Below are 27,272 nucleotides of genomic sequence, written 5' to 3' on the forward strand. Positions count from 1 at the left end.
TGGCTTTCTTTTTTTTTAATAACTGAGCAAATAAAATCTCAGAATAAGTGTGGGGTTGAAAAATTAGAGAATGTTAAGTGTGACCTGGAAGGGAACTTAGAGCCTTCTATTCCAAGCTCTCATTTTACAGATGGCTCAGAGAAGTTCAACAACTTGTCCAAGGTCAGATGGCTATTGAATTGCAGAGCAGGGGCCTAATCGTTCACCAGTGCTCATCTGGGGATTACTTATTTGATTTGTTAGGATGCCCTGGGTTGATGGAGCTGGGACCAGAAGCCGGCTCTGCTCCATTCAGTCTGGTTCCATAGGGTCACCTCAGGGGGTAGGCAAGAAGATCAGTGGAGAGTTTAGGCACAGAGTGGCCCCAACCCATGACCAAGTTGTGTCATGCTCTCCTTTGGTCTTTGGATACTTGCAGGATGTAGACAGAAGAGTCCTGTATTCGGAATCAAAAGACCCTGGCCCTACCCTTGGCTCTGTTTTTCTGCCCCAGGTTTACTGAGGTATAATTTACATAACAGTAACCTTTTTCAGTTCACAGTTCTTTGAGTTTTGAAAAATATATACAGTCATGCATTGCCACAACAATCAAGATAGAGATCAGTCCCATCACCCCAAAATCGCTTTGTGCTTTTTGTATTCAACTTTCCCCTCCCCCCGACACCCAACTTCTGGCAACCACTGATCTATTCTGTCTCTATAGTTTTGCCTTTTCTAGAATGTCATATAAATGGAATCATACCAGATGTAGCCTTTCGAGTCTGGCTTCTTCCATTTAGCACAATGCATTTGAGATGTGTCCTGGCTGCATTCTTAGCATCTGCAGGTCCTTCGGTAAGTTGCTTAACTTTTAGCCTCAGTGTCCTCATCTGTAAAATGGGCATAACACTTGCCTTGCATTTGTGTCGTTGTGGTTAGGAAGAAAGAATGCACACCAATGTGCATTGGGTCAAAGGAAAAGTAAGTATACAAGTGTAATTGTTATTCTTGTTATGAGGTTGCCTTTTGAAGAGGCTCCAGGTGCAAAGGCAATCCTAACTGAAGCAAAACCCCTGCAGAGCCTTTGTTCCTCTGATGAGCAGGTCAGGGTCTAGCATCACTGTTAACTCTTCCCCAGCCAAAAGCTTCCACAAGCCGGTTCCAAGGATCGAAATATTGAGGAAAACATCCAGACAGGGACTATCACCAGGCGAAATAGCTCTCTGGCTTTTTGCCTCCAACAGGCAATTCTGGAGGGGTTGGGAAGGCTAACCTGTAGATGAACTACTCTGATCTGTTTGGATGAAGGAGCTTTGCAAAACACTACCACTAACATTGATAATAATTTATAATAGTAATAACGTTGTGGAAAAAAATATGATTATCTAACATAAGGAGCACCAAACAGTTTGACAAAAAGATAGGGCCTCTCTTGGCTTAAAATGCACGGGGGACGAGGGGAGGACTTCCCTGGTGGTCCAGTGGTTAAGACTTTGCCTTCCAATGCAGGGGGTGCGGGTTCGATCCCTGGTCAGGGAGCTAAGATCCCACATGCCTCATAGCCAAAAAACCAGAACATGAAACAGAAGCAATATTGTAACAAATTCAATAAAGACTTTAAAAAAAATGGTCCACATCCCCCCCCAAAAAAATCTTTAAAAAAAAAAAGCCCAGTGGGGGAGCATGGAATCCAGATTTGCATTTCCTTCTGTGTGTGATTCTGAGTTACAGAACACATATGACCAATATACATTCCCTGGACAGTTTTGCCTGAATGTGGAACAGAAAGGCCAGTCTTCGATACTGCCCTCCCATCCAATTGGCACGTGGGTGGCACACAGCAAGACAGGTGCATACCAGAAGAGAGAGAAAAGCTGACTGGGATTCAGGAGCCCTGGGTGCCCTATCTGGCCGTGCCGTTAATTGTGACTTCACGCTTGTTCCTCACCCATGGAAAAAGGGGCTGTGATAAGTCACCCCAAAGGGATCTCAAGTGACCCCCATGAATGATAGAGCGGCTGACCCCCAGCTCTGTGTACCAAAGCGGGGCGGGGGGGCAGAAAGCAACAACCCTGAGCCTTTGAGTGAAATCCTTCAGAGCTCACTCTTTCCAGCACTAGCTGAATAAGATTCCAATAAACATATTGCTGAAATGTTTGTTTCCGGGTGTCATTTTAGACTTCAAGTAGCTAAAACAGATCCGGCTCCTATATATAGATACTGCATTTGGTTGTGTTCTGGAAGGCTTTTATTACTATGCTCCCTGGCCGGCTCCCAGCTGAGCTTTTCCCTCAAGGGATCAGATTTTGGAATCAGAAAGTCAGAAAGGATCAGTGACCATATTCAGGGGTCTCTCTCCCTCCCTCTCTCCCCACTGTAGCTCTCTACTGCAGGTGGACGCCAGCGTGGACTGGCTTCTTCCTTTGCTCAAAGACTCTTAATAATAACGATGACAATGCTGATGGAAACTGACCAGCCCCACTATGGCAGCAAATACAAGCAAAACAGCCCTGACGTCCTGGGCTTAAAGGAAACATAGTATAATTTGGGTTGAAATGAAGTGCAGATTGTCACAAACAGCTTAATCTTTAGATAAGAGGACGCAGGGCTCTCTGAGGATAGAAGCAAAGAAAGGGACTATTAAGGGTGGGGTTTTATTTGGAGGGTGGGTAGGTGGGTTCTGAATTTTACTTCTGAATTCTCCAGGGGAAGATAATGCTGGGAACAAAAAGGTGCATGAAGGAAGGTGGAGGTGGGGATTGGAGGAAGAGATGTGGGCAGGGAAGGAGGAAGGGATAGGGGTTTACTTAAAGAAACAAGGTTGCACCCTGGCAATCTAATTTTTTTCAGTGTGTCCGATCACTAAGAGTGAGTCCCTCCACTGTGTGCCCTTTGTTTTCTGTGTGTAAAACCAAACCTCTACCCCATTTTATAGTGTGTCCCTTCACCTGCCTCTCTGACTCCTTTATGTTTAACCATCATGGATCTAACTGCCTTCCTGGTCTCCATATTTTATGTGCCTCACCACCCCTTTCTCTTTTTCTCTTCCTCTCTGTCTCATTCTTCCCTCCTCTCTTCCCTGCTTTTCTTTTTCAGTCCTTTCTCCTCCCAGACTCTTGTCTTTTCCCTTCGTCCCCCTCCCCTCCCCCTTCCATTTCTCCCCTTTCCTCTTCCATCCCTCCCCTCCCCCCTTCCCCCCTTTCCTTCTTTCCTCCCTCCTCCCCCTTCCCCTCCTCCTCTTTTCCCCTCGCCCCCCTTCTGTCCTTCTCCCCTTCTCTCCTCTCTCCACGTCCCCATCTCCCCATCCCCTCTCCCTCTCCCCTCTCTTCCCTCCTTCCCCTTTCCCTCCCTCTCCCTCTCGGTCCTTGTTTATCTGTAAGCTCCAATTTCTTGCCTTATAGATTTACCTGCAGAACAAGACACCGCTCCTCTTGCAAAAACTGTTTAAGAAATCCATATCCTCTCCCTTCATTCCTTGGGCATTTCAGAAATGATATTCCTCCCCCAACTACCCCCGTCAAAATAAAATAAATTCAGCCAGCTCCTGCTGTGTGTCCTTAAATCCATTCCCTCTAGCTTCGCTGGTTTGAAAGCCTGTACCCTAGAAGGGGCCTCCTGCATTTGCTGGCAACCCTGCTCGAGTCTGATCGCCACAGATAGTGCTTTGGAGTGAAAAAAAGGGGGAAAAACCCTCTCGTTGGAGATTTCAAAACAGATTCTACCAGTTTTCAAATCTGTGCACTTGTGAAGTGGCAGGGTTTGGGGAAGAGGCGTAGGAGACTTGGGGTGTGGGTGTTTGTCATAAACAAATAAGCCACAGAATTTATACATATATATAAATGTGCGTTTCCTTTGGCATGTTTGGTGTCTTTCTCCCTGGCATCCAGGGTGGGTGGTGTGCAAGTCTGACTTCTCTCACACTTTGGCTGGGGTCTGGTGTGTGACCGTGTGCGATGGAATTGAGGAGGGGGTTGCTGGGTCTTTGATGATTCACTTGACAGATTATTTGAATCCAGCCCACCTTTCCGCACATGTCAAACAGATGGGATCATTGTTAAAGCCTTGGGAGAGCCGTGGCTGAGCGGTGGGTAAGGCAGGGAGGGGAAGAGAGGAGGGGGACCGAGGGGAGAGGGGGCACCTTCCAGTAGCTTTGTGTTTTCACAGGTTGGAACTGACAGGAGCCCTTCTTCCCCGTGGGGGGTATTTTGGGGGCATGGGGCTGATGAGGGGTGGGATGGAAAGGAGAGAGAGAGGTGGGGTGTTGGTGGGCAGGGTTATGATGTCACAGCAAAAGTTACAACAGGAGGAAAACACAGAAATGGTTCAACATTTTTTTTTAAACTTTGGACTGCCAAGAGCTGAAGGAGAGTGGTGAGCAAAGGAATGAAGGGGAGAAGAGAGAAACTAAACTGGAAGCTTGAGTTTTGTGTAGCTTCTTGAAACCTTATGAATGGATTACTAGCAGCTGAGAGCCAGGAGAGACCTATAGGGGATGCAAGATCATTCACATACTAAAAGGGGGAGAAAAGCACGGCGGAACTCTTCTTCCTTGCTGTGTTATCCCTCCTTCCTGAAATGAATGGTATGAAACCTTTTTCTGAGGGTCCTGGGGGTGGCATGAGGGAGGGGGGCGTTTACTTCTCCTCTTCTTACCTGGGTATCTTCCCTTCATTTAAACGAAGGTTCCTCTCCTTCCTTCCCTCCTTTCTTTCCTGGTTTCTCTCTCTCTGTCTCTGTCTATCTCCTCTGCTTTTCTGTCTTTCTCTGTAATCTCCCCCCTACCCCCTACCAAAGCCCCAATTTCTATTGAGCTGCTTCGGGGTGAGGGGGAGGGAAAAGGGCTGAGTCAGAAAAGTGAAGGGAGACAGGGAGATGATAAGAGGAAAAAGGACAGTCTAGGATTGAGGGATTTCTGTGTAATGGTATCCACGTGCCTGAATTGATATCTTCTTTGGGGACTCGCTTTGAGGCTTCAGTGGATGCTGCTTAGGGAAACAGGGCATGCCAGGGATGGGGTGCTTAGGATACAACATTCTTAAAGCACATAAGTCAGTTATTAGCTAGAGGAGAGGAGTTTAGAAGACGATGAGGAGACCCAAGGCAAAAGAGGCAGTGTGATCTTACTCCAAAGTATGTGGGCTGCATGTTTTATATGTGGGCACACAAGCAGTGATTTTAGAACTGTAAGTGATTTTTCTTACTATTGAATGAAGGACCCAATATATTTCTCTACCTGTTTTGTACTCACCTGTGGTCAAACATCCTTACCTGTGTTGAGAATTCAGAATCATGCTGTGTGTGTGTGTGTGTGTGTGTGTGTGTGTACATGCACTTGTGTTTAGGCGGTAGGACTCTTTGAGATAGCTTACATCTAGGCAAACATTATTATGGAGGTTAAAATCACATTATTTACTTCCACATTCTATCCATTCATTTCAAATCAATTTAAAAAATAGCTGCTTTGGACTAGCTATTTATTTTTGTAATTTACTTATTTTGAGCATCTCTTTTGTTTATTTGCTCATTCAGCATATGGTGACTTTTAGTAACTTCAGAGTGAGAAACTTGAGCGAGAATAAGAAGACCTGTATCGTACAAATCCATGGCATTTCCATTGAATGCTTCTTGCAGCAGGATAATTGATTTCTCCTTTCTCCCAATGTCTAATATAAAGTGAATTTTGGGTATTGTTCTTTTAAATAAGAAAAAATACAGGAGGTGTGCAGCAAAACAAAAGAAAGATGAAGTGGTCCCTAAAAGCCTGGTGTGGATTTATCACGCAATAAGCAAGTCTGTTCACAACACATGTGTGAGTCTGTGTGTGTGTGTGTGTGTGTGTGTGTGTGTGTGTGGAGAGAGAGAGAGAGAGAGAATACACACAGAAAAGAGTGCTCCAAAACAGTATTGATTGTTGGCTATTGATTGTGTAGGCTGCAGCTGCTGGAAGAGAAAGCAAGAAATGTTTACTGGGGAAACCAAGAGTGGCGTCTGTCCCCTGTGCCTCAGTGAGGTGGGGAGGTTTTCAGGAGGGAGGAGGGGACAGAGAGTAGGTGGAGAGATGCACCGAACTTATTAGCTTTGACATCATCATTGTCTTTAAATGAAACAAACAAGAAGATAATTACAGGCAGAGAGAAAGGGAGAGAAGGGGAGCAGGAGGGACCGGAGAGAACAGGTCCCCTGAAGGCTATGCTCTTCTTCTCGCTCTCTTTTCCATCTTCCCAGGGACCCACAAGACTCACAGAAGGTGAAGTCAAGGGCTCTCAGACTCATAAGGTTACTAGGACACCAGACTGGCACCCCAAAGGAGAACTTTACGAAGACTTACAACACAGCAACAAGTTAGAAGGGGATAAAACAAACAAACAAACAAAAAAAACCTTTAACACTCACCAACCCCAAGCACGGAGCTGAGGGAAACATTCTGACCTGCACAGGCAGACTGGAGGCTGGATGGAGAGCTGGCTGAGGAGGACATCTGGAGAGTGAAGGTTAAGTACCAGCTGGGATTTTTGTGCCCCCAGATTCTTTTTGGCTTTTTAGATAATAAGCATCGAATTCTGTGTGTCTGTATACCAGTGTTCCTTGCAGTTTATTGGAAGGTGGATGTATTTGAGGTTAAAGACTACAAAGAGAAGGTAACTCCTAGGGAAGAAAGAAGGAGAGAGTAAAGAAAATTAGAAGCTAAGATTCTTTGTAATGACTTCAGGTAGTGAGTGGTATGTTTGTGAGTGAGCGTGTATTTGAGAGGATTTGGCTTATGCCCAGGTGTCCCTCTTCTAGTATCAGCGAGGGGAGGGGCTATTGAAGAAAGAAAAAAAGAAAAAGAAAGAAACCTGAGCTCTCTGGAAGAAATTCATAGGAACCCAGAGAAACGAACTTCATTCTGCAAGGACTAAACTAGAGCAAGGAGAGAGAGAGGTCAAGGGAGAAGGGTGAGGGAAACACATACGGTGGGTGAGGTACAGAGGCCGCCCTGGCCCAGCACCCAGTGCAGGTAGCCGGAAGAGGTTCTCTTTTGGGGCTACTTGAAAAAGTTTGGTCCGTGAACAAAACAGTTTGCCCGGTGACTGTGAATCCACTGCTAGCTGTCTCTTTCTCTTCTCTCCATCACCCCGGTGTGGTACCCAGAAGTTGACTTCTGGTTCTGTATAAAGAGCCAGCGGAGGTATGATGTGCTTAAAGATTCTGAGCATAAGCCTGGTGATTCTGGCTGGGTGGGCGCTCAGTACCGTCAGCTCTGAGCTGGGCTGGACACGCAAGAGATCCTTGGCTCGAAGAGGACACCTGAGTCAGGTGCTGTTGGAAGGAGAACGCTGTTGGCTGGGGGCCGAGGTTAGAAGACCCAGAGCTGCTCCTCGGCGTCACCTCTTTGGGGTCTACCCCAGCAGACCTGGGAACTACCCGAGGCCCTACCCTGCGGCGGGTCAAGGAACGTACCATGCAGGGCGCAGTAAGCCAGACGCCGAGGGAATGGCTGTGAGTTCTGTTCCCCCACACCTGACTGGAAGTGCAGGAGTGACAAGTGAGGCTGAGCGGCCAGCTGCCCTGTGGGTAGGGGATGGTCCTACTGGGCAGTCGGAGCTACTGGGAGATGATGACACTTATCTTGGCGATCAAGGTTCCAAGGAGCCTCTAGGTGAGGCTGGGACTCAAGAACACGGAGCCTTGGCTGCCACCAAGATCACCACCTTCCCACGCCAGAAGGAACCCGGACCAGAGACCCAAAGGAAGGGCCGGACCAAGACCAGGCGTCGTCGCCAGGTGGCGAAGGGGCGGGCAGGAGGTGTGCAGGGAGACCCCAATGTTGCTCCCCGGCACTTCCAACCTTGGTCTAAGCATCCCCTTATGCATGGGGTCAGAACCAGCTCTTCGGAGGGCAGCATCCGGAATGGTGGAGGGGACCCCGACTGGGAAGCAGAGACCTTTAGCCCCCAAGGAGGATTGCCTGTCTTGTACTTCTCTGGGAGGCGGGAGCAGCTGCTGCTACGTCCAGAAGTGCTGGCTGACATTCCCCGGGAGGCGTTCACAGTGGAAGCCTGGGTGAAACCGGAGGGAGGACAGAACAGCCCAGCCATCATTGCAGGTAATAACCCACTCCTGGGCTTTCCGTAGTCCGTGGGGGTAGGGTTGGCTTCCTTTTTTGACGAGGTTAGACTTTGGGGGCAAGGAGGGGAAAGGGACAGAGCAGGAGGGCCAGGGAGGGCTGGCTGAGCAGAGAGGGGGAAGGGCCTTTATTCATCTGCACAGCAGGATTCCAGACATCATCTACCTTAATGACTCTGTAACCACAAGAGCATTCGTCCCTTGTATTGATCTCATGTGGTTCTATACATTGTGCTGGCACTTAGGAGACCTCCGGCTCACTCTCTTATCCCTCTTTAGAGGGGAAGATCTCTGGTTCTTTGTCAGTGGGGAAGAGGTGTCACACTCCATTTCTCATAGTCCTGTATGAGATACCCAGGCAACTTTGAAACTACATGAAAGTGTAAAGACCTGGGCAGTGAGTCAAGCCTGGGCTGGGCCAGGCAGCGAGAGAGCAAGGCTGCCAGGTGCACAGCCAATGGGTCCTGGTTGGTTTCCTTTTCTTTGAGCAGCCCTGGAATGTAGCAGAAAGCTACTACCTTGTCCAGGTCCTTGAGTCCCCTTTGCTTTGTCCTAAAAATCACGAGTGAGTCCAGCCTAGGAATAGCAAGGTCGACTGGAAAAGGTGGGCACTCACAAGCCAGGACCCTGGTTTCTAGCCCTGGCCGTTGTAAAAGGGACCTAAAATGCACCTTGTATAACTCTATGGTTTTAATCAGGGGCAGTGTTTGGGAACACTACCCACATTTATTTTACTCTATACCCAGATCTTGGCTTTCATGGAAAGTCACCCAGAAAGACAAAGAAAAGAGTGGGGTTAGGAATGTCTCCTTTGCCTTACTTCGGGGGTGGGGGGATTGGTTTCAGGCAAGGGGTGGTTGGGGGTTAGAAGTGATACTTCATCATTCAGTTTCTCATTATCCCTCTGGGGCCCCCCGTGACAGAACCTCACACAAGGCTAGGCACCGAGTAGAACCATTTAAATCTTATTAATCCGGATTGTCCACAACACCGTTTGATGTTTGCCAGTCCTATGACATCGATGGGGTAACAGAAGGAATGAGAGGTATGCCAGAGGCAGACTGGGAATGGAACTCCAGAACCCCTCAAAGGCTTGACAGCTCCCCGTATTAAAAACTTCTCAGGTTACTGGATGCCTGCAAATAAGTTTCAGACTAGAGAAAGAAATCTGGAAGGAGGGAGCCTCTTGCAATGGGGTGTTGCTGGAACATCCCTTCCGGACACACTGTCTCCCCCTCTTTGGCTGTGATTTCTCTTTTGGAAGCTGGGATTCCCAGACACTGAGTGCTCTAGAGTCTTGTGGTTTTGCGTGATTTTATTTTAGGGTGGGAGAGGGTGAAGGGAGGGGATAGAGAAGGGGCTGGGCTGTGAGATAGGTGGGGGCAGAGAAAGAGTAGAAGGAAATCCTTATTCTGGGGCCAAATGGAAGAAATAATGAGATGATTATCTGATCAGAGTTGGCAGCTTCACAGTTTTTCCCAGATGACATCTTCTTGCTGCCTAATCTCACTTCCTAGTACCCATCTGCCAGGGAAACTGTGTGCTTGCAGTCTAGACCGGGGCCTACCACTCTGCTTACCCCTCCTCTGGCAGTAGCGGCATAGGGACCTGGGATCAGTTCCCTGGCTCTGAAGAATCAGAGAAGGATCCAGCAGGAATATAGGAGGGAGGCTCTAAGAGACCAGTGCTTTGAGTTGTTAAAACCCAAACCTGAGGGAACAGATTCTGGACAGTGGGTACCTGACCCCTCTTCCCATCCCTTTCATGTCCTTCTGTCTCATGCTCTGCAGCGGGGAGAACAGGGTCAGGATTTGATTCCAATTACAGCCTTCCTTGATGCACCTCCTCCCTTGCCCCCCCCACCAAGCCCGTACATCTCCCTCCCGTGCCCACCTCCACCCCCGCCACCCTGCCACAGCACACACTCAGATCCTTCTCCAAAGTGCCCATCTGAATCCTCATAACCTCCCTAAGCATGTAAATTAGGCAGGAAATCTTTCACAGACAGTCTAGCTTCGGAGGTTTCTTTCTCTTCAAATCAAAGTGTTCCTGGGGGTGTGCTGGTATTTCCCCTATAGGGCCACACCAGGAAGGTGGAGGGCAGGGAATACCCAGGTCTATCTCCTCTCCACCTCCCACCCTGTATATCTGTTCAGATTTGTGCACATCAGAAAATATTCAGGAAAGATTTAGGGTAAAAGTCTGGGAGAGATGGGGCCTGGGAACAAGGCTTTCATTCTTTAGGGTTCTAGCAACCGGGTTCCCAAGGACATAGGCATCCTTGTCTACTCATTGTGAGCTCCGTACACTTCCCCTGGGGGCCCCAGGGCTGAGAACCATGAAGGGCCAAGGCTAGTCCCCCCCGCCTACCCCCGGAATAAAGGTCTCCGATTCGCTAATTTACTCACTCCTACCAACAGATCAGCCCAAATTCCCTCTCTGACCCTAGCACTGGTCCTTTTATTTGGTCACTGCCTGTTCCTGGGCTGGTTGGCCTTCAGCTGTGCAGAATGACCACAATTGAATTGTGTTCCTGAGAGCTAAATACAATTCAACCATGGAAGTTCTGCTGCTTCACTGAGGATAACCCAAGATGCTGCAAAACTTGGCTCCCATACTCTTCTCCAACAGCTCTCAAACCTCAGATTCTACCTACTTAACATAGACCCAGTTTCCCGGTTCTCCATCTACCAAACTTGGGGCATTTTCTCCTCGGCAGATATATTAAGTGATTCAGCTGTACCAGCCCTTGCCCTTGTAGAGGAACCCCCCCTGAGATGGGAGGCCTCAGGGAATACTTCCCACACAGGGCACTAGGTGGCAGCGTTGCTTCGTGCACAGGAGAGTAGGCGGCGCCTTGGAAGCCACGCAGTGGGGAATGTGTCTGGTTTCTCGGAGGGCTGTCCTTTCCCCCCGCCTCCGGGAGGTATTTAATCATCCCCTCCCAGAACATTGTCGGTGGGCATCCCTTAGGGTCAGCTTCATACAAGTCTTTTTGCAGGGCCTATGTGAAAGGGCTAAAGTGGCATTCTTTGGGTTGTGACTAACTGGCACTTGTAGCATCTGGTAAAGAAAACAAAATCAACTAGAGTTACCTCCCCCCCCCCCCCCCCGCCCGCACCCCTAACTCCCACGTGCTTCCAAAATAGGAAGTTGGATTCTGGATGGATTGTTGGAATACTTTCATTTAGAGCCAAGGACAGTGCAGGCCTCACAGGCTTTCACTGCTAAGATTCTGGTCCCTGGAGGGGGAGTGACGGTGCTGGGCCCCCTGCAAGTTAGACCTTCTGAAGTTGCCAATCTCCTGTAGTTCTGACGTGGGGCGAGAGGGCCTAGGAAAAGACTGTGTGTGGCTGCTCCAGTATAGGGGCCTCCATAAAAGTAACTACTCAGGGGCCTGGCAATTCAGGGATTTGTGGCCACCAAGGAGTAGCCTGAGGTCAGGATCCCATTTGGATAGGCTGTTGGAACTCAGCAGTGGACTTAAGCCAAATTCTGTTCCATCCTCGTGTGAAATCTTTAAGCTCCAGCACCCAACCCTGAAACCATCCTGTTTCTCTCCTTCTCAACTTCCTTTCCTCTCCTTCAACCCCAGCATACACAGAAGAGGACCTTTTAATAGGTTCCCCCTCACCCATAATTGATTTCAAATGTTCCCTGAAGTTGCCCAGCTGAGTAACCACCTGCAGCTCCAAGAGGCAGGAGACTGAGTCAGTTAAGTCCATGGTAGAACTGGAGCCCAAGCCCACGTTTCTTCACTCAACAAATATTTATTGAGTGCCTTGCCATGCAAAGCAGGGCAAGGCTCTGTGGGGAATACAAAGATGTCTAAGAAACTGTCCCTGACTTGAAGATGAGTTTTCCTTTTCTGAGTATCCAAGTTTCAGAGGAGATGCCAGGGCAGCATTTGGGAGTCAGACAGACCTAGAATCAGACCCCATCTGACACTTAATCAGTGCTGCGACCTGTGGCAATCCATTAAACTTTTCTGAGCTTTGGTGTCCTTAGATTTAGAAATGAGATAATGTCTTGCAGAGTTGTTACAATGTTTACTTGAATCATGTATGTAAAGTGCCCAACACAGGCTTGACCGTGGAATTTATTTACGAAGTGGTATTAACAGCGGGAGGTGATCATTGCTAAAAGCAGTGTGTTAACCAATGCATCTTTGGTGTTAACCCGCCAACCTGCAATCCTTCCTCAGTTAGGATATTAATTTCTTAGGAATTTAGTTTGCTAATCTGTAAAATAGGAATGACGATAAATAGGGGTTTTTTTGCAAGATGGTCTCAAGATGATTGAGAACGCTGTAGAATCAGTGGCTTGAAAAGACTCTGTTTTTTTAAAAAATCATTTTTTTTTTTAGCGTGGGCAATACTATTTAATACATTGGACAATGGTCCAAGGCTTTTTCTGGGGTCATACACTCTTCTGAGAATATGATGGAAGCTATGCTCACTTTCCAGAAATATGTCTGTGTCATGTAGTTCACATAACTTTCAGAGCTCTCTGGATTTCCTGGTAGCTAGCATCTGCTGACCTTGTTTAAGGCATATTGATAGCTTTTTTGTTTTGAATGACACCTGAGAAATGAGATTTCACAGGACGGTGTAACAACCCCTTCTCCCAGTAAGGGACTGGCGTCCTCAGGGTGAGGAGTTTTGTTGATGTGGCGTGTGGAGCTTCATAGATTCACACACAAAATTATCCACATACATATAAAGAGAATTTAAAAGGAAGGCCACGTGTGCTATCCCGCTCTTTATCCAGAAGGATTCAGTAACAGATGAGGAGCCACGTCTATACCTCTCCCAGGGCTCCTTGGAAGATGAGGTTTCTACAGCCCTCAGCTGCCTCTTCCTATATTGCAGTGATGGTCAAGGTCAGAGTGTTTGCCTTCATGGGGCCCCGAGGAATTTCCTGTTTTATTCCACAGTTAGCTCTGCTCCTTGATCTCGACCCAGATATGTAGTGAGGTCATATAACCCCGCCCTTGGCATGGAAGAACCTTGGATGTGAGGTCGCTGGTCTCTGGGGGTGGGTTTGCCCACTATGATGGGCAAGCCATATGTCCTGATGGTTGTAAGTTAGCATCTGTGTATAGAAGAGTTTTTATTCTGTGACGATATGGCCCTCCAGAAGAGAGGCCAGGTCTGGTTTTAGAAGTACAACAGATTGTCACTCTGCCCCTCCTTTCACAGCTCACTGCCCCTCGTCCACGGAGTCTTCATGATTCCCTGTGTGAAGGTGATCTCCTCCATTTCCCCGCTTGCACAGCCCTTTAACGGTGGTTTCCTGGGGTGCACATTGCTTCCTGCCTCAGAGGTTCTATACATGTCTCATTTTTATTTAGTGAAAGTTGCCCAGGAAACAAGGGCATGTCTGGTTCACTTTTGTCATCCCCAAATATCTAGCACAGTGTTAGACCCTCAGTTATGTTTGTAGAACAGATAAAGTAGAAATTTAGGTTGCTGATGCCCACTAGGAATGAGAAAAGGGTGAAAGAAGTTACTTTCTGTAACTGGAGGCTCTTTGTGGGGAACCAGGGCAGTGGCTTTCAAATTCTACTTTTGCTGCCTGCAGAGGTGTCTCAGGAGCTTTTGAGGGGAACTGTTGGGCATGGGGCTCCCTGCCCACCATCAAGAGGAGCAGCCCCTGTCTTAGGTGTTTCATATGAAAAAAGAGTTTAGTTGCTTCTGAAAAGTTTAAACCCCATAACTCTAGAGCAGATGTTGGTGTACTCTGGCCTCTGGGCCACATCAGGTCCAAAACTGAAGCCTGTTTTTGTAAATAAAGTTTTATTAGAACCCAGCCACCCCCATTTGATTGTGTGTTCTCTGTGGCTGCTCCCACTTTGAATGGCAGAGTTGAGTAGTTGCAACAGAGAATGTATGGCCTGCAAAGCCTAAAATATTTACTGTGAGGCCCTTTGTAGAGTTTGCCAAATCCTGCTCTAGAGCATTACTTCTCAAACTTAAATGTGCATAGAGATCACCTGGTATTTTTCTCAAAATGTCCTTGCTGCTATGGGAATACACCTTGCAGCAGATGCAATGAGAATGCCAACTGTGGGGCATTTCCTTGCCCAAGGACAGAGGTGCTGTGCTCTGAACTTGTCACTGCATTTGCACTGAGGCCACATGCCTTGGTGTGGCAGGGATAAGGAAAACCAGTTCCTGAGAGATTCAGATCTCCTCTGATAGTTGTCTCTGCCTTGAGGACTCGTGATGGCCTTGCAGCTCATTCTTTAGACTGTATAACAGTTTACAATGCTTCCACTCCATCTTCTCTCTTTCCTTCCTTCAGGTCAGACCTGTACCATGAACTGATGGCCCTCCCAGTCTTTTCAGGTCCCCTCCCTGTTTTCTCTCCTAGTTGTCTGTCCTAACAAAATCCTGGTATGTTGAACCCCATCTTGGCATCTGTTTCTTGCACTAACACAACTAACTAACACAAACGCAGATTCTGTTTCAGTAGGTCTGGGGGAGCATTTCTAACAGGCTCCTAGGTGCTGCTGCTGCTAGTGTGTGCACCGTGATTTAAGTAGCAAGACTTAAGACTTAAGTAGATACATGAATCTAGAGCAGGGTAGGCAGACTTTTTCTGTAAAGGCACAGTAGTAAAAAATTTAGGCTTTGCAGGCCACATAGTCTCTGTTACAACTATTCTGTCGTTAGAGCATGCAAGCAGCCATAGACAATATGTAAATGAATGAGCATGGCTGTGTTTTAGTAAAACTTTATTTTCAAAGACAGGTGGCAGTCCCAATTTTGCCTGTGGGCCATAGTTTGCCAGCACGTGGTATTCAGGACTCTTCCTGCATGCCATGCTTCTTCCATAGTCCTCTTTTTCTTTGCTTCCTAGTCCTACACTATCCAGGATAATACCTACAGAGAGACTAACAGTATCAGTGGTAGGGAAACACCTTTTATTCAAGTAAAAACAAAACTTCCCAGAAATTTTCTGCAAAAAACAAGTCCGGATGGTTTTTGTATGAGCATTCCAGATGGAGTTTCTATTTATTTACAGTTGATCGTTGAACAACATGAGTTTGAACTGTGCAGGTCTACTTATATGTGGAGTTTTTTCCAATAGTAAATACTACAGTACTACCTGGTCTGTGGTTGGCTGAATCTGAGGATGTGGAACCCGGATATGGAGGAACTGGGAATACGGAGGACTTACTATAAGTTATACATGGATTTTGTTTTAAAATTTATTTATTATTTATTTTTGGCTGTGTTGGGTCCTCGTTTCTGTGCGAGGGCTTTCTCTAGTTGCGGCAAGAGGGGGCCCCTCTTCATCGCGATGTGCGGGCCTCTCGCTATCGCGGCCTCTCTTGTTGCAGAGCACAGGCTCCAGACGCGCAGGCTCAGTAATTGTGGCTCACGGGCTTAGTTGCTCCGTGGCATGTGGGATCATCCCAGACCAGGGCTCGAACCCGTGTCCCCTGCACTGGCAGGCAGATTCTCAACCACTGCGCCACCAGGGAAGCCCTATACATGGATTTTTGACTGCATGGAGGGTTGGTGCCCCAACCCTTGTGTTGTTCAAGGGTCAACTATATTTTCTTTTTTTATAAATGGCATATTGAGATAAAACTTTTATACCATAAAGTTCACCTGTTTAAACTGTACAATTAATGTTTTTCAGAATATTTACAGAGTTGTGCAACTGTTACCACAATCTAATTTTAGAACATTTTCATTCTGCCCAAAAGAAACACCTTACCCATTAGTAGTCACTCCCCATTTCCCCCTCCTCCTTCCCATATCCACAATAACCAGAGACAACCACTAATCTATTTTCTGTCTCTATAGATTTGGCTACCCTGGACATTTCATATAATATGTGGTCTTTTGAATCCGGTTTCTTTCACTTGAGGTTCGTCATGTTTTAGCACGCAGCAGAGCTTCATTCCTTTTCATTGCTGAGTAGTATTCCTTAGATATGTCACTTTTTTAAAAAAATCTATTCTCCAGTTGATGGACATTTTGGTGGCTTCCACTTTTTGGCTATATGAATAGTGCTGCTATGAATACCATACACAAGGGGATTTATGTTTTTATTTCTGCTGAGTAGGCATCTAGGAGTGGAATTGCATATGGTAACTATGTTGAACATTTTGAGGCACTGCCAGACCATTCTCCAAAGTAGCTGCACCATTTTGCAATTCCCAGGAATGCATGAGGGTTTGCTTTTATATTTTGACCCACTAAAATTAAAAAGACTTCTGTGGCCTCATTGAAGACTAGGGCTTGGCCATTGCTTACATCTGGTAGCACCTGGGTAGTTTTTGAGAAATGTGATGTTGTCTTGTACAATGAGTAGACACATGGACCTCTGTGCTGAGGCCTCTGCAATCAGAGGGAGGCCTTACTGGTTGAGATGGGAGCTATCATCAAGCTCCGTCCTCCAGCTACTCAAGGGCATCCTAAGATGGCCCATTCTTCCCTGAACCTGACTCTGTATGGCGGGAGTTCTCCTCTGGCCTGAACTGCATTACTTTCTATGACTTTCCACCTGCATGAGCCCCAAATGACATGCACATGGGGAACACTCAGGCCCTCAAAAGTCACAGTGCATTGGATTCTGATGCATCAGCTCCTTCAGGAAGAAGAGAAGAAGAGAAACAGAGGGGAGAAGGGAAAATAAAGGCCATATAGCTCCCCTATAATGTCCTGAACTTTTCCCTGGATTCCAGCTCTGGGTGCTTAAGCATTGCCATCTCCCTGTGGCCCACTCTGTTCAGGACCTGGTGCCTGACTCACAAGGAGGAGACCTGGGATTCTGGAGTCATCCAGGTGTCTTGGGGTGCAGGTTGGGGAAGGAGACTCACTTCCAGGTGGTGGCACAGAAGTGTTTCCTCCGAGTGTGGCTGTGTGATCATCCTCCTTATCACGGTGCAGCTTCAGTGCCTGACACCGGTTACTGCTCTTCCTGTCCTCATCCCCGCCTTCAGTGACTGTCTCCCTTCTTTGTGTCCACTACCTCAGGGAGACAGTGCAGTGGGGAGGGGTCTCGGCTGATCCACGTGCCACCATTGGCCGCTCTCTCCTCATTCTCTGTTGGCTGTGTGTTCTCTCAGTCCTCAGGGATGATGGAAGCCTACGGGCACTCTCGGTGTAGTTCTTGGGTGGAGCACAGGTTGGCAGGTTGGAAATATTCAGGAGTAATAGGGGTGCAGCTGGAAAGTAGGAATCACCTTTGGTGGCCCAAATAAATTCACCCCTTTGCCCATCACTGGCAATGCTTTGCCCTTCTTCACCTTCTGCTCCCTCCTTCGTGCTCTACTTTGTTGTTCCTCTGGGGCTGGCTGCCCACCTGAGTCATTCAGGATGTGCACTCCACGAGGCCTGCTCCTTACGTTCGTTTGGATTTTGAGCCTGAATACCCTGAACATCCCTTAGCTTCAGTGTCTGCTGCCATAAACAAGTGCATAAATTCCATGCTTCTGTGCTCCAGTACACGGGATTAGGTTACTCTGGGGGCTCATCAAATCCCTTCCTGCTCACATCATACACCCCATGACCCTAGCACCTTCTAGAAAGCATATCTCTATGTTAAGTTTGTGTCCAAAAAATAACAGCATCCCCTCCTTCTCATTTCCATTACCTGCCTTAAAATAATCCTACTCTTTGGATTTTTTTAAAAAGAGAACATCCAGGAAATAAAGCCCAGTGGGCAAACAAAAACATCCCAATTCTCTTTATGAGTCAGAAGTGAGTCGTGGAGAAAAGTTGTTCTGTCCAAATCTACAATATGGTCACTGGAACCCAAAATTTCAGAGCATTTTGAAGTTGAAGCATTGCCATGGCAACCAATTGGGCTATCAAGACCAGTATTTGTGGCTCAATTCTGGATTAGAAGTCCAGTTGCTGATCAGAGTGGGAAGTCACAGAGCTTAAAACTTAATCAATCAGTTAGTGAATCATCATTCAAGCAGTGACTCAGCATTTGCTAACTCTCATACAAGTAATTGCGGTACAGTTTGGGCAGGGTAGAAAAGAAACATACCTTTTTGAGTTTCTATCTGTTAATTTATCCATTCATTTATTCATTCATCCAACATTTATTGAGCTCCTATTAGGTGAAGTATCAGGCATTACGTCACGTGTTGGGGAATCAAGAATGAGTAAGGCAGGGGCTGCACCTGGAAGGTGCTCACTGTCCAGTGGGGGCTGACCTGGAACTACACCATTACAGCTCGGCCCCTAGGAGGGCCAGTCCTGTCTCAATGAGCCTGAGAATTCCTCGAGGCTAGAGAAGGAGAGCCAGAAACCAGAGAGACTGAAGGAGGCCTGGGAGGCAGCAGAATTGGGGAAAAGAGAGAAGGATGGAGATATCCAAGTGTCAGATGGCATAGGAGCACCCACTAAGCCATCAGGCCTGAAGTGGGCTCATTGGATGAAGCAGTTAGAAAATCATCAGAGACTTTAGAGAGAGCAGTTTCACTCTGGAGTTGGGGGCTGGGAGAGGACTCCACATTCCAGCAAATGGAGGTATGAATAAGGTGTGAGGCTGTGAAGACCTGGAGCAGGGTCTAGCACACTCTGCAAAGAAAGTGGTTATGAAGGGAAGGAATAGGAGTCAGAAGTAGACACAGGTTTGGAGAGACTTTTTTTTTTTTTTTTTTTTGGAGAGACTTTTTTAAGGTAGGAGAGATCCAAGTCTCAAGGTCTTGTAATAAAGCACTAGGAATCTAAAGCAGAAAACAGCATAAACACACAGGAAAATAACGCAAGATGAGGTAGCAGAAATGGAAAGCATGCCCAATTCTCTCAAGAAACTATTGAAAGGATTTTTATTTGACAAATACTTACATAGTTCTTACTCTGAACCACATATGACTGTGGTCACTTTGAAAATGTTAACTCATGAACTCCTCAGAACAACTCAAGGAAGTGGATGGAGAAGTTGGAGCACAGAGAGGAATAGGATGTTGTCCAATGACACAGCTGCTCATGCTGCATCAACATTTGAACCTGAGGGCTCCGTCCCTAGAGTACATGCTGTTATCCACTGTGCAAAGCTGTCTCTAATTTTTATAGAAGAAGCAGCAAGGAGCGAAGGGTCCCAACATGTCTCAACTGAACCCTTCTACCTCAGTCTCATTTTCCTGTTTCCTTGATCTCAGCAAAGCGCTCTTTCCACACAGGCCAGAACCCTGGGGGTTCCTGTCCCACTTCAATACCCCTCACCCCTACCTCCCTCAACATCACATATAATACCAGGAATCACTCGCCAAGTCTTGTTTGTTCTACCTCTATAGTCTCATTTGGACCTGTCCTATTCATCCCCACAGCCACTACACTAATCCTGGACATCTCTCACCTGAGAGGCCAATTCATTCTTCAGCTAATTGACTGAACTTTTTTTTTGAGCTTTCTCAAATACCAAGCGGCTCAAGTCACTTTCTGGCCTAAAACCCTTGACTGACCCCCATGTGAGCTCAGGATAAAGGTCCACTTCTTTAGTATGCCATGTGGTACCCTACTTATGTCCTCAGGCTCACCACTGCCCTCTAGGGTGGATGCACCCTCACACACCCGGCCATACACGTGTGCACACACGCGTGCACCTACATACACACATACATACTTAAACATGCACACACATTTACACTTCACAGTCATACACATTCAAAACCACACACACACACACTCTTAGTTACATTCTAGCAATACCAAACTAGTAGCAGTGACACAGATATACCACTCTTTCCCCAGCCTCTGGCTTCTGACCTGAGCCCTTTGCACTTTTTCTCCTAACAAGAAACTACTCCCCAAACCCACATTCTTTGAACTTACTTCTAGTTACTCCCTGGTTTTTAGTTAATATGATATCTCTTCCAGAAAACCTTCCTTGGTCTCACTGATACAGATTTGTTCGCCAATGAATTCTCCTAACACCTTATACTCAGCCTTATCAAGACACTTAGGTCAACTTACTGCAAGTCCCATCTTACTTTTTATTCATTCAACCGATACTCTTTGAGCTCCTACTGTGCACCAGACACTGTGCTGGGGGTTGATGTTAGACAGATATGGCCCTACTGCCACACTATTTCGTTCCTAGGCTAGCGCCCCATTTGGGCTGCTTGAGGTCAGGGGCTGTACTTTTTTCATTGCCATACCCATAGCACCTAGTGCATTGATAGCAAATAAAACTCATCCAATAAATATTTGGTAAGAGGATGAATGAATGAGTGAACAAACACAGGGAAAGATCTAGTCTTACAAACTGTGAAGTAAATGTTTCTATTTGGAAGTAGGCACAGGAAGATGTGGTAATCTTTAAATCTTATTGATTTGGAAGATGGCTACAATGTTTGAAATTCACTTGAAAATAACTAGAAGGGGTGGTTACCCTTATCTTCCACCTCATCTTCCCCTTCCTCAGCCCACCAAATATATCTATACTTGATAAATACTGACCAGGAACTAGTCTCCCAGAGGAATTGGGTGTAGTTGCAACTTGAATTAACTATGATTATTTCTAAACTTTCAGAAATTATCTATTCTATTTATTTGCTTCTTCTGGTTTGTATGCATTGTCTCTTTCTCATTGTCCCCCTAGAAATTTTGTTTTGTGTATCCATCTGTTCACATCTTTCCTTGTGGGAGGGGGAGGAGAGACTGTTCCTAGAGAAAGTTAATTTTGCCAGTCTACAAAAGAGGACAACAGGGGGCCCGGAAACAGGAAGTACCTAGCTCAATTTGTTTTTTAATCCATTCTCTCACTTACTAATTTATTTATTCAACAGATCTTTATTGAGCACAAAGTTAGTGTATGACAGGACTACTTGCTCTCAAGAAGTTTATGATACAGTGGGAGAGATAGGGCCTATATATATTAAAATGATAATATTAACAGTGACTAATAATATTGAGTGCTTATTGCGTGCTAAGCACTGTTTTCATTATTTTACATGTGTGAATTAATTTAATCCTCCCTCAGACCCTATAAATTAGGTATCATTATTACCTCCATTTCATGGATGAGGAAAATGAGAGAAATTGCTCAATGTTGCTCAAGGTTGTACAGTTATTAAGTTTGGTTGATCGAGTGGATCACACTCCTCAGTCTGCTCTATTAACTAGAATAGTATTAACCACCTTTCGGATTCTCAATTGGCTGCTGGGCTGGCTCCCCTTAGCCATTTTTGGGTCTGGATTAAGGCCTGGGAGGGTCTGGGGAAGTTGGGATGAGACAGGGTTGTCCTGGAAGATGTGCATGAGGACCCAAAATACATTGGCCACTCTCTGAAAGGCACACTAGAACTCCAGCTTGGCTATCCAGGTGGCTTTTTTTCTAGCCCTTGTGGATTACTTTTTTAGCAAGAAAGTAGCTAACCACCCAGGCAGTAGGTAATGAATGCCTAAAGCAATGTTGCATTTTGCTGTCCTGATCAAGAAAACTTCCTTAGGAAGGAGGTTCCTGCTGCCCCTGATTGATTTCAGGTCAATGGCAGTGCTGGGCCTGTTTCTTTGCAGTTCTGGGGGTCACAGTGGCCCAAGCCCTTTGCTTTCTAGGCTTTTCCAAACAGTGCAAAATTCCTTTAAATAACCTCCAGGCCATATAGAAATGGAAACAATCAACTTACTATTTACTAGGTAACTTACTTTTGTCCTTACATTATCATTATTACTTAAAATTTTCTAGCATCACCATTACAATTTTCTAACAAGCAAATCTGAGTAGGTTACCTTCTGCCATGTCTTATCTTTTGCTACTTAAAACCCTCAGTGGCTCTTGATTTGTCATCCAGAGTGTAAGTCAAAACTGGTTAACTCTTATTTAATGTCCCTTATGATCTATTCCAACCAAAATATCTGATTTTAATTTTACCAATGTCCTACATGAAGTTTATAATTCTTAATTAATCAGTTTATTCAACTAATATTTATTGAGTGTCTAATGTGTGTCAGGCTCCATTCTAGATACTGGAGATTCAGCAGAAGACAGGCTAAAAATAACCATAATTAATAACAGCTTACATTTTTGAGTGTTTACTGTAATTAGGCTTTACCTATATTAATGCATTTGATCATCAAATGAAGGAGGCATTATCATTAGTTCCATTTTACAGATAAGTAAATGGACTCAGCGAGGTTGCTTATTGTAGAAAATGTATTAAATATAAAAATTAAGAAACCCTTTTCCTATGAATCTGCATTTATGAAAATAAGCATATATTTGTTATTTTATAAAATTTAGATCAAAGTATATATCTTGTTTTAGAATTTACATAGTTTTTAAAATAAACAAGCTGTAAACACCTTCCTGTGTTCCTAAATATTCATCTAAAATGTGATTTTTATTTAATTTTAAATTTTTATTTTTTTAATTCCATTTTTTAAACTAAAACACAAACAAAACCAAAAGCAGTTTACCCATTTCTCCCACCCTTCCAGTCCCCACCTCTGGCAATCACCAGTCTGTTCTCTGTATCTATGAGCTTTTTGGTTTTTTGTTTGTTTTTATTCTTTTCCTATATGTATTTACAGATTTCACATATAAGAGAGCTCATATGATATTTTTTCTTTCTCTGTCTGACTTATTTCACCTAGCATATTAGCTATCCAGGTCTATCCATGTGGTTGCAAATGGCAAGATTTCATTCTTTTTCATTGCTGGGTAGTATTCCATTGTATATACCAAAATTTCTTAATCCATTCATCTATTGATGGACACATATTGTTTACATATCTTGGCTATTGTAAGTAATGCTGCAATGAATGTGCTTTTTTTATTGATATAGTCCCACTTGTTTATTTTTGTTCTTGTTGCTTTTGCTTTTGGTGTCAGATTAAAAACATCTTTGCCAAGACCTATGTGAAGGAGCTTACAGCCTATGTTTCCTTCTAGGAGTTTTATGGTTTCAGGTCTTACATTCAGAGCTTTCATCCATTTTGAATTAATTTTTGTGTGTGATATAAGATAGTGGTCCTGTTTCATTCTTTTGCAAGTGGCTATCCAGTTTTCCCAACAGCATTTTTTGAAGCCAGTCTTGTCCCCATTGTATATTCTTGGCTACTTTGTCATAAATGAATTAATTGTATATGTGTGGGTTTATTTTGGGCTCTCTATTCTTTTCCATTGATCTTTGTTTCTGTTTTAATGCCAATACCATACTGTTTTTATTACTATAGCTTTGTAATATTGTTTGAAATTAGGGAGCATTTTGCCCCCAGTTTTGTTCTGTTTTTCTCAAGATTGCTTTTGCTATTTGAGGTCTTTTATGCTTCCATACAAATTTTAGGATCGTTTGTTCTATTTCTGTGAAAAGTGCCGTTGAATTTTGATAGGGATTGTATTGATTCTGTAGATTGGTTGGACAAATATGCACATTTTAACAATATTAATTCTTCCAACCAATGAGCATAGAATATCTTTCCATTTATATGTGTCCTCTTCATTTTCTTTCATCAGTGTGTCATAATTTTCCATATATAGGGATTTCACCTCCTTGATTAAATTCGTTCCTGGGTATTTTATTCTTTTTGATATAATTGTACATGGGATTGTTTTCTTAATTTCTCTTTCTGATAGTTTATTATTAGTACATAGAAACACAACAGATTTCTGTGTATTGATTTTGTATCCTGCAGTTTTACTGTATTCATGTGTTAGTATTAGCAATTTTTTAGTGGAATCCTTAGAGTTTTCTATATATAAAATCATGTCATCTACAAATAGGTACAAGTATACTACTTTGTCTCTAATTTAGATCCTTTTATTTTTTCTTGCCTAATTGCTCTGGCTAGAACTTCCAATACCAAATTGAATACAAGTGGTGAGAGTGGGAACTCCTGTCTTGTTCCTGATGTTAGAGAAAAAGATTTCCACTTTTCACCCTTGAGTACAATGTTAGTTGTGGGATTATTATATATAGATTGTGTCATGTTGAGGTACATTCCTTCTACCCAATTTGTTTGAGAGTTTTTATCATAAATGGAAATTGAATTTTTTCAGATGCTTTTTCGGTATGTATTGCGGTGATCATATGAGTTTTGTCCTTCATTTTGTTAATGTGGTGTATCACATTTGTTGATTTATGGATGTTAAACCATTCTCACATCCCTGGAATGAATCCCACTTGACATGGTGTATGATCCTTTTAATGTATTGTTGAATTCAGTTTGCTAATATTTTGTTGAGGATTTTTGCATCTATGTTCATCAGGGATATTGGCCTGTAATTTTCTTTTCTTGTTGTATCCTTGTCTGGTTTTGATATCAGGGTAATGCTGGCCTTGTATAATGAGTTAGAAGTATTCTCTTCTATTTTTGGAAGAGTTTGAGAGGAACTGGCATTAATTTTTCTTTGACTGTTTGGTAGAATTACTAGTGAAGCTGTCTGGTCTTGGACTTTTGTTTGTTTGAAGGTTTTTGATTACTGACTCAATCTCCTTACTAGTAATTGGTCTGTCAAATTTTATATTTCTCCATGATTCAACCTTGGAAGGTTGTATGTTTCTAGGAATTTATCCATTTTTTTTAAGTTGTCCAATTTGTCAGTATATAATTGTTTATATTAATCGCTTATAATCCTTTGTATTTATGTGGTATCAGTTATAACATCTCCTCTCATTTCTGACTATTTATTCGAGTCCTCTCTCTTTTTTTTCTTGAGGAGTCTAGCTCAAGGTTTATCAATTTTATTGATCTTTTCAAAGAACTAGCTCTTGATTTTGCTGATCTTTTCTATTATCTTTTTAGTCTCTATGTTATTATTTCTGCTCTGATCTTTGATATTTCAGAACTTCTGCTAACTTTTGGCTTTGCTTGTTCTTTTTTTCCTAGTTCCTTTAGGTCTAAATTTAGATTGTTTAGTTGAGATTTTTGTTTGTTTGTTTCTTTTTTTTTTTTTGTTTCTTGAGGCATGCTATAAACTTCCCTCTTAGAACTGCTTTAGCTCTATCCAATAAGTTTTGGCATCATATTTCCATTTTTGTTTGTCTCAAGGTATTTTTGGTTTCTCTTTTAATTCTTCATTTTCCCATTTGTGTTTAGTGGCATGTTATTTAGTCTCCACATATCTGTAAAATTTCCAGATTTATTCTTGTAATTGATTTATTGTTTTATACCATTGTGTCTAGAAAAGATGCTTGACATGATTTCAATTCTTAAATTTTTAAAGACATTTTAAGACTTGTTTTGTAGTCTAACATATAATCTATCCTGGGGAATGTCCCATGTACACTTGAGAAGAATGTGTATTCTATTGCTTTTGAATGGAATGTTCTGTATGCAAATGTTAAGTCAATCTAGTCTTAATGTGTCATTTAAAGCCAATGTTTCCATATTGATTTTCTGTCTAGATGATCTATCCATTGATGCAAGTGGGGTATTAAAGCCCTTATGATAATTGTATTGCTGTCTATTTCTCCCTTTAGGTCTGCTATTATTTGCTTTTATATACTTAGGTGCTCCTATGTTGAGTGCATAAATATTTACAAATGTTATATCTTCTTATTGGATTGACCCCTTGATCATGATGTAACAGCTTTCTTTGTATCTTATTGCAGTCTTTGTTTCAAAGTCTATTTTGTCTGATATAAGTATAGATACCCCAACTTTCTTTTGGTCTCCATTTGCGTAGAATATCTTTTTCCATCCCTTCACTTTCAGCATATGTGTGTCCTTACATCTAAAGTGAATCTTTTGTAGGCAGCATATAGATGGATCTTCTTTTTTTCATCCATTCAACCACTCTAAATCTTTTGATTAGAGAATTTAGTTCATTTGCATATAAAGTAATTATTGATAGATATGTGCTTATTGTCATTGTATTAATTATTTTCTGGCTGTTTTTGTAGCCTCTTTCTTTTGCTGTCTTCTTTTTTTAAAATTTATTTATGTATTTATTTTTTAATTAAATAATTAATTAATTAATTATTTCAATTTTTGGCTGTGTTGGGTCTTCATTGCTGTGCATGGTCTTTCTCTAGTTGTGGTGAGTTGGGGCTACACTTCATTGCAGTGCATAGGATTCTCATTTGTGGTGGCTTCTCTTGTTGCAAAACATAGGCTCTAGGCACACAGGCTTCAGTAGTTGCAGTATGTGGGCTCAATAGTTGTGGCACTTGGGCCCTAGAGTGCACAGGCTTCCGTAGTTGTGGCACGTGGGCTCAGTAGTTGTGGCTCATGGGCTCTAGAGCACAGGCTCAGTAGTTGTGGAGAACGGGCTTAGTTGCTCCGCTGCATGTGAGATCTTCCCAGACCAGGGATCGAACCCATGTCCCCTGCATTGGTAGGCGGATTCTTAACCACTGTGCCACCAGGGAAGTCCCTTTTTTGCTGTCTTCTTTTGTGATTTGATGACTTTCTTTAGTGGTATTCATATGTTCCTTTTTATTATCTTTTGTGTATTTACTATAGGTTTTTGCTTTGTGGTTACCATGAGGCTTACATATGACAAATTATATCTAAAACAGTCTATTTTAAGTTGATAACAACTAAGTTTCATCTCATTGTAAAGTTTTACATTATTACTCTCCCCACCATGTTTCATCTTTTTGATGTCACATTTTACGTTTTTTATCTTGCTTATCCCTTAACTAATTACTGTAATCAGTTATTTTTATTACTTTTGTCTTTTATCCTTCATACTAGCTTTGTAAGTGATTAATCCACTACCTTTACTATATATTTACCTTCCCAGTGAGATTTATTCTTTCATATGTGTTCTTGTTATCAATTAGCAGCCTTTCTTTTCATCTTAAAGAGGTCTTTTTAACAATTCTTTTAAGACTGGTTTAGTGGTGATGAACTCTTTTATCACTTACTTATCTGGAAAGCTCTTTATTTCTTCTTCACTTCTTAATATTAACTTTGCTGCTAATATTAACTTTGGATGTTCTCCATACACACACTAAAATCTGAGTAGCTCTGGTCTAGAGCTGGCCTTTCGGGAGGTCTATGTGCACTTTCAGTCTGGTCTGGCAGGCACTACCTATTAAAGGTAGAAGGTGGTGGTGCTTTTCATTTAACTCCCCATGTCCACTCTGTTCCTCATCAGTAACAATAATAACCTTAAGAGTAGCTAACATTTATTGACACTTTGTGTCAGGAACCTTGCTAACTACTTTCCATGGTTGCTATGTATGAGCCACCTCTTCTGAGGTTGTGCATGCCTTTGGATTCTTGTCTCCCATCTCACCATTCTGTGTTTCCCTGCTC

At 43.7% G+C, this 27,272-nt stretch overlaps 1 protein-coding gene across 5 annotated transcripts in view; it reads left to right on the forward strand.

The window, feature by feature from the left end:
- Positions 1 to 752: 752 nt before the first annotated feature.
- Positions 753 to 27,272, forward strand: part of PAPPA2 (pappalysin 2) — a 309,250-nt gene continuing 282,730 nt past the window's right edge. For 4 of the 5 annotated variants that reach the window (XM_059937054.1, XM_059937065.1, XM_059937076.1 and 1 more), the window contains exons 1-2: positions 753 to 834; positions 6,205 to 8,065. In XM_059937054.1, the coding sequence (XP_059793037.1) occupies positions 7,150 to 8,065 (916 nt within the window). In that variant the 5' untranslated portion in view covers positions 753 to 834; positions 6,205 to 7,149. The remainder of the gene's footprint in view (positions 835 to 6,204; positions 8,066 to 27,272) is intronic. The other variant, XM_059937084.1, reaches the window with a different exon arrangement.

Source organism: Balaenoptera ricei, chromosome 1 (assembly GCF_028023285.1).
Source record: "Balaenoptera ricei isolate mBalRic1 chromosome 1, mBalRic1.hap2, whole genome shotgun sequence".
NCBI classification, from domain to species: domain Eukaryota; kingdom Metazoa; phylum Chordata; class Mammalia; order Artiodactyla; family Balaenopteridae; genus Balaenoptera; species Balaenoptera ricei.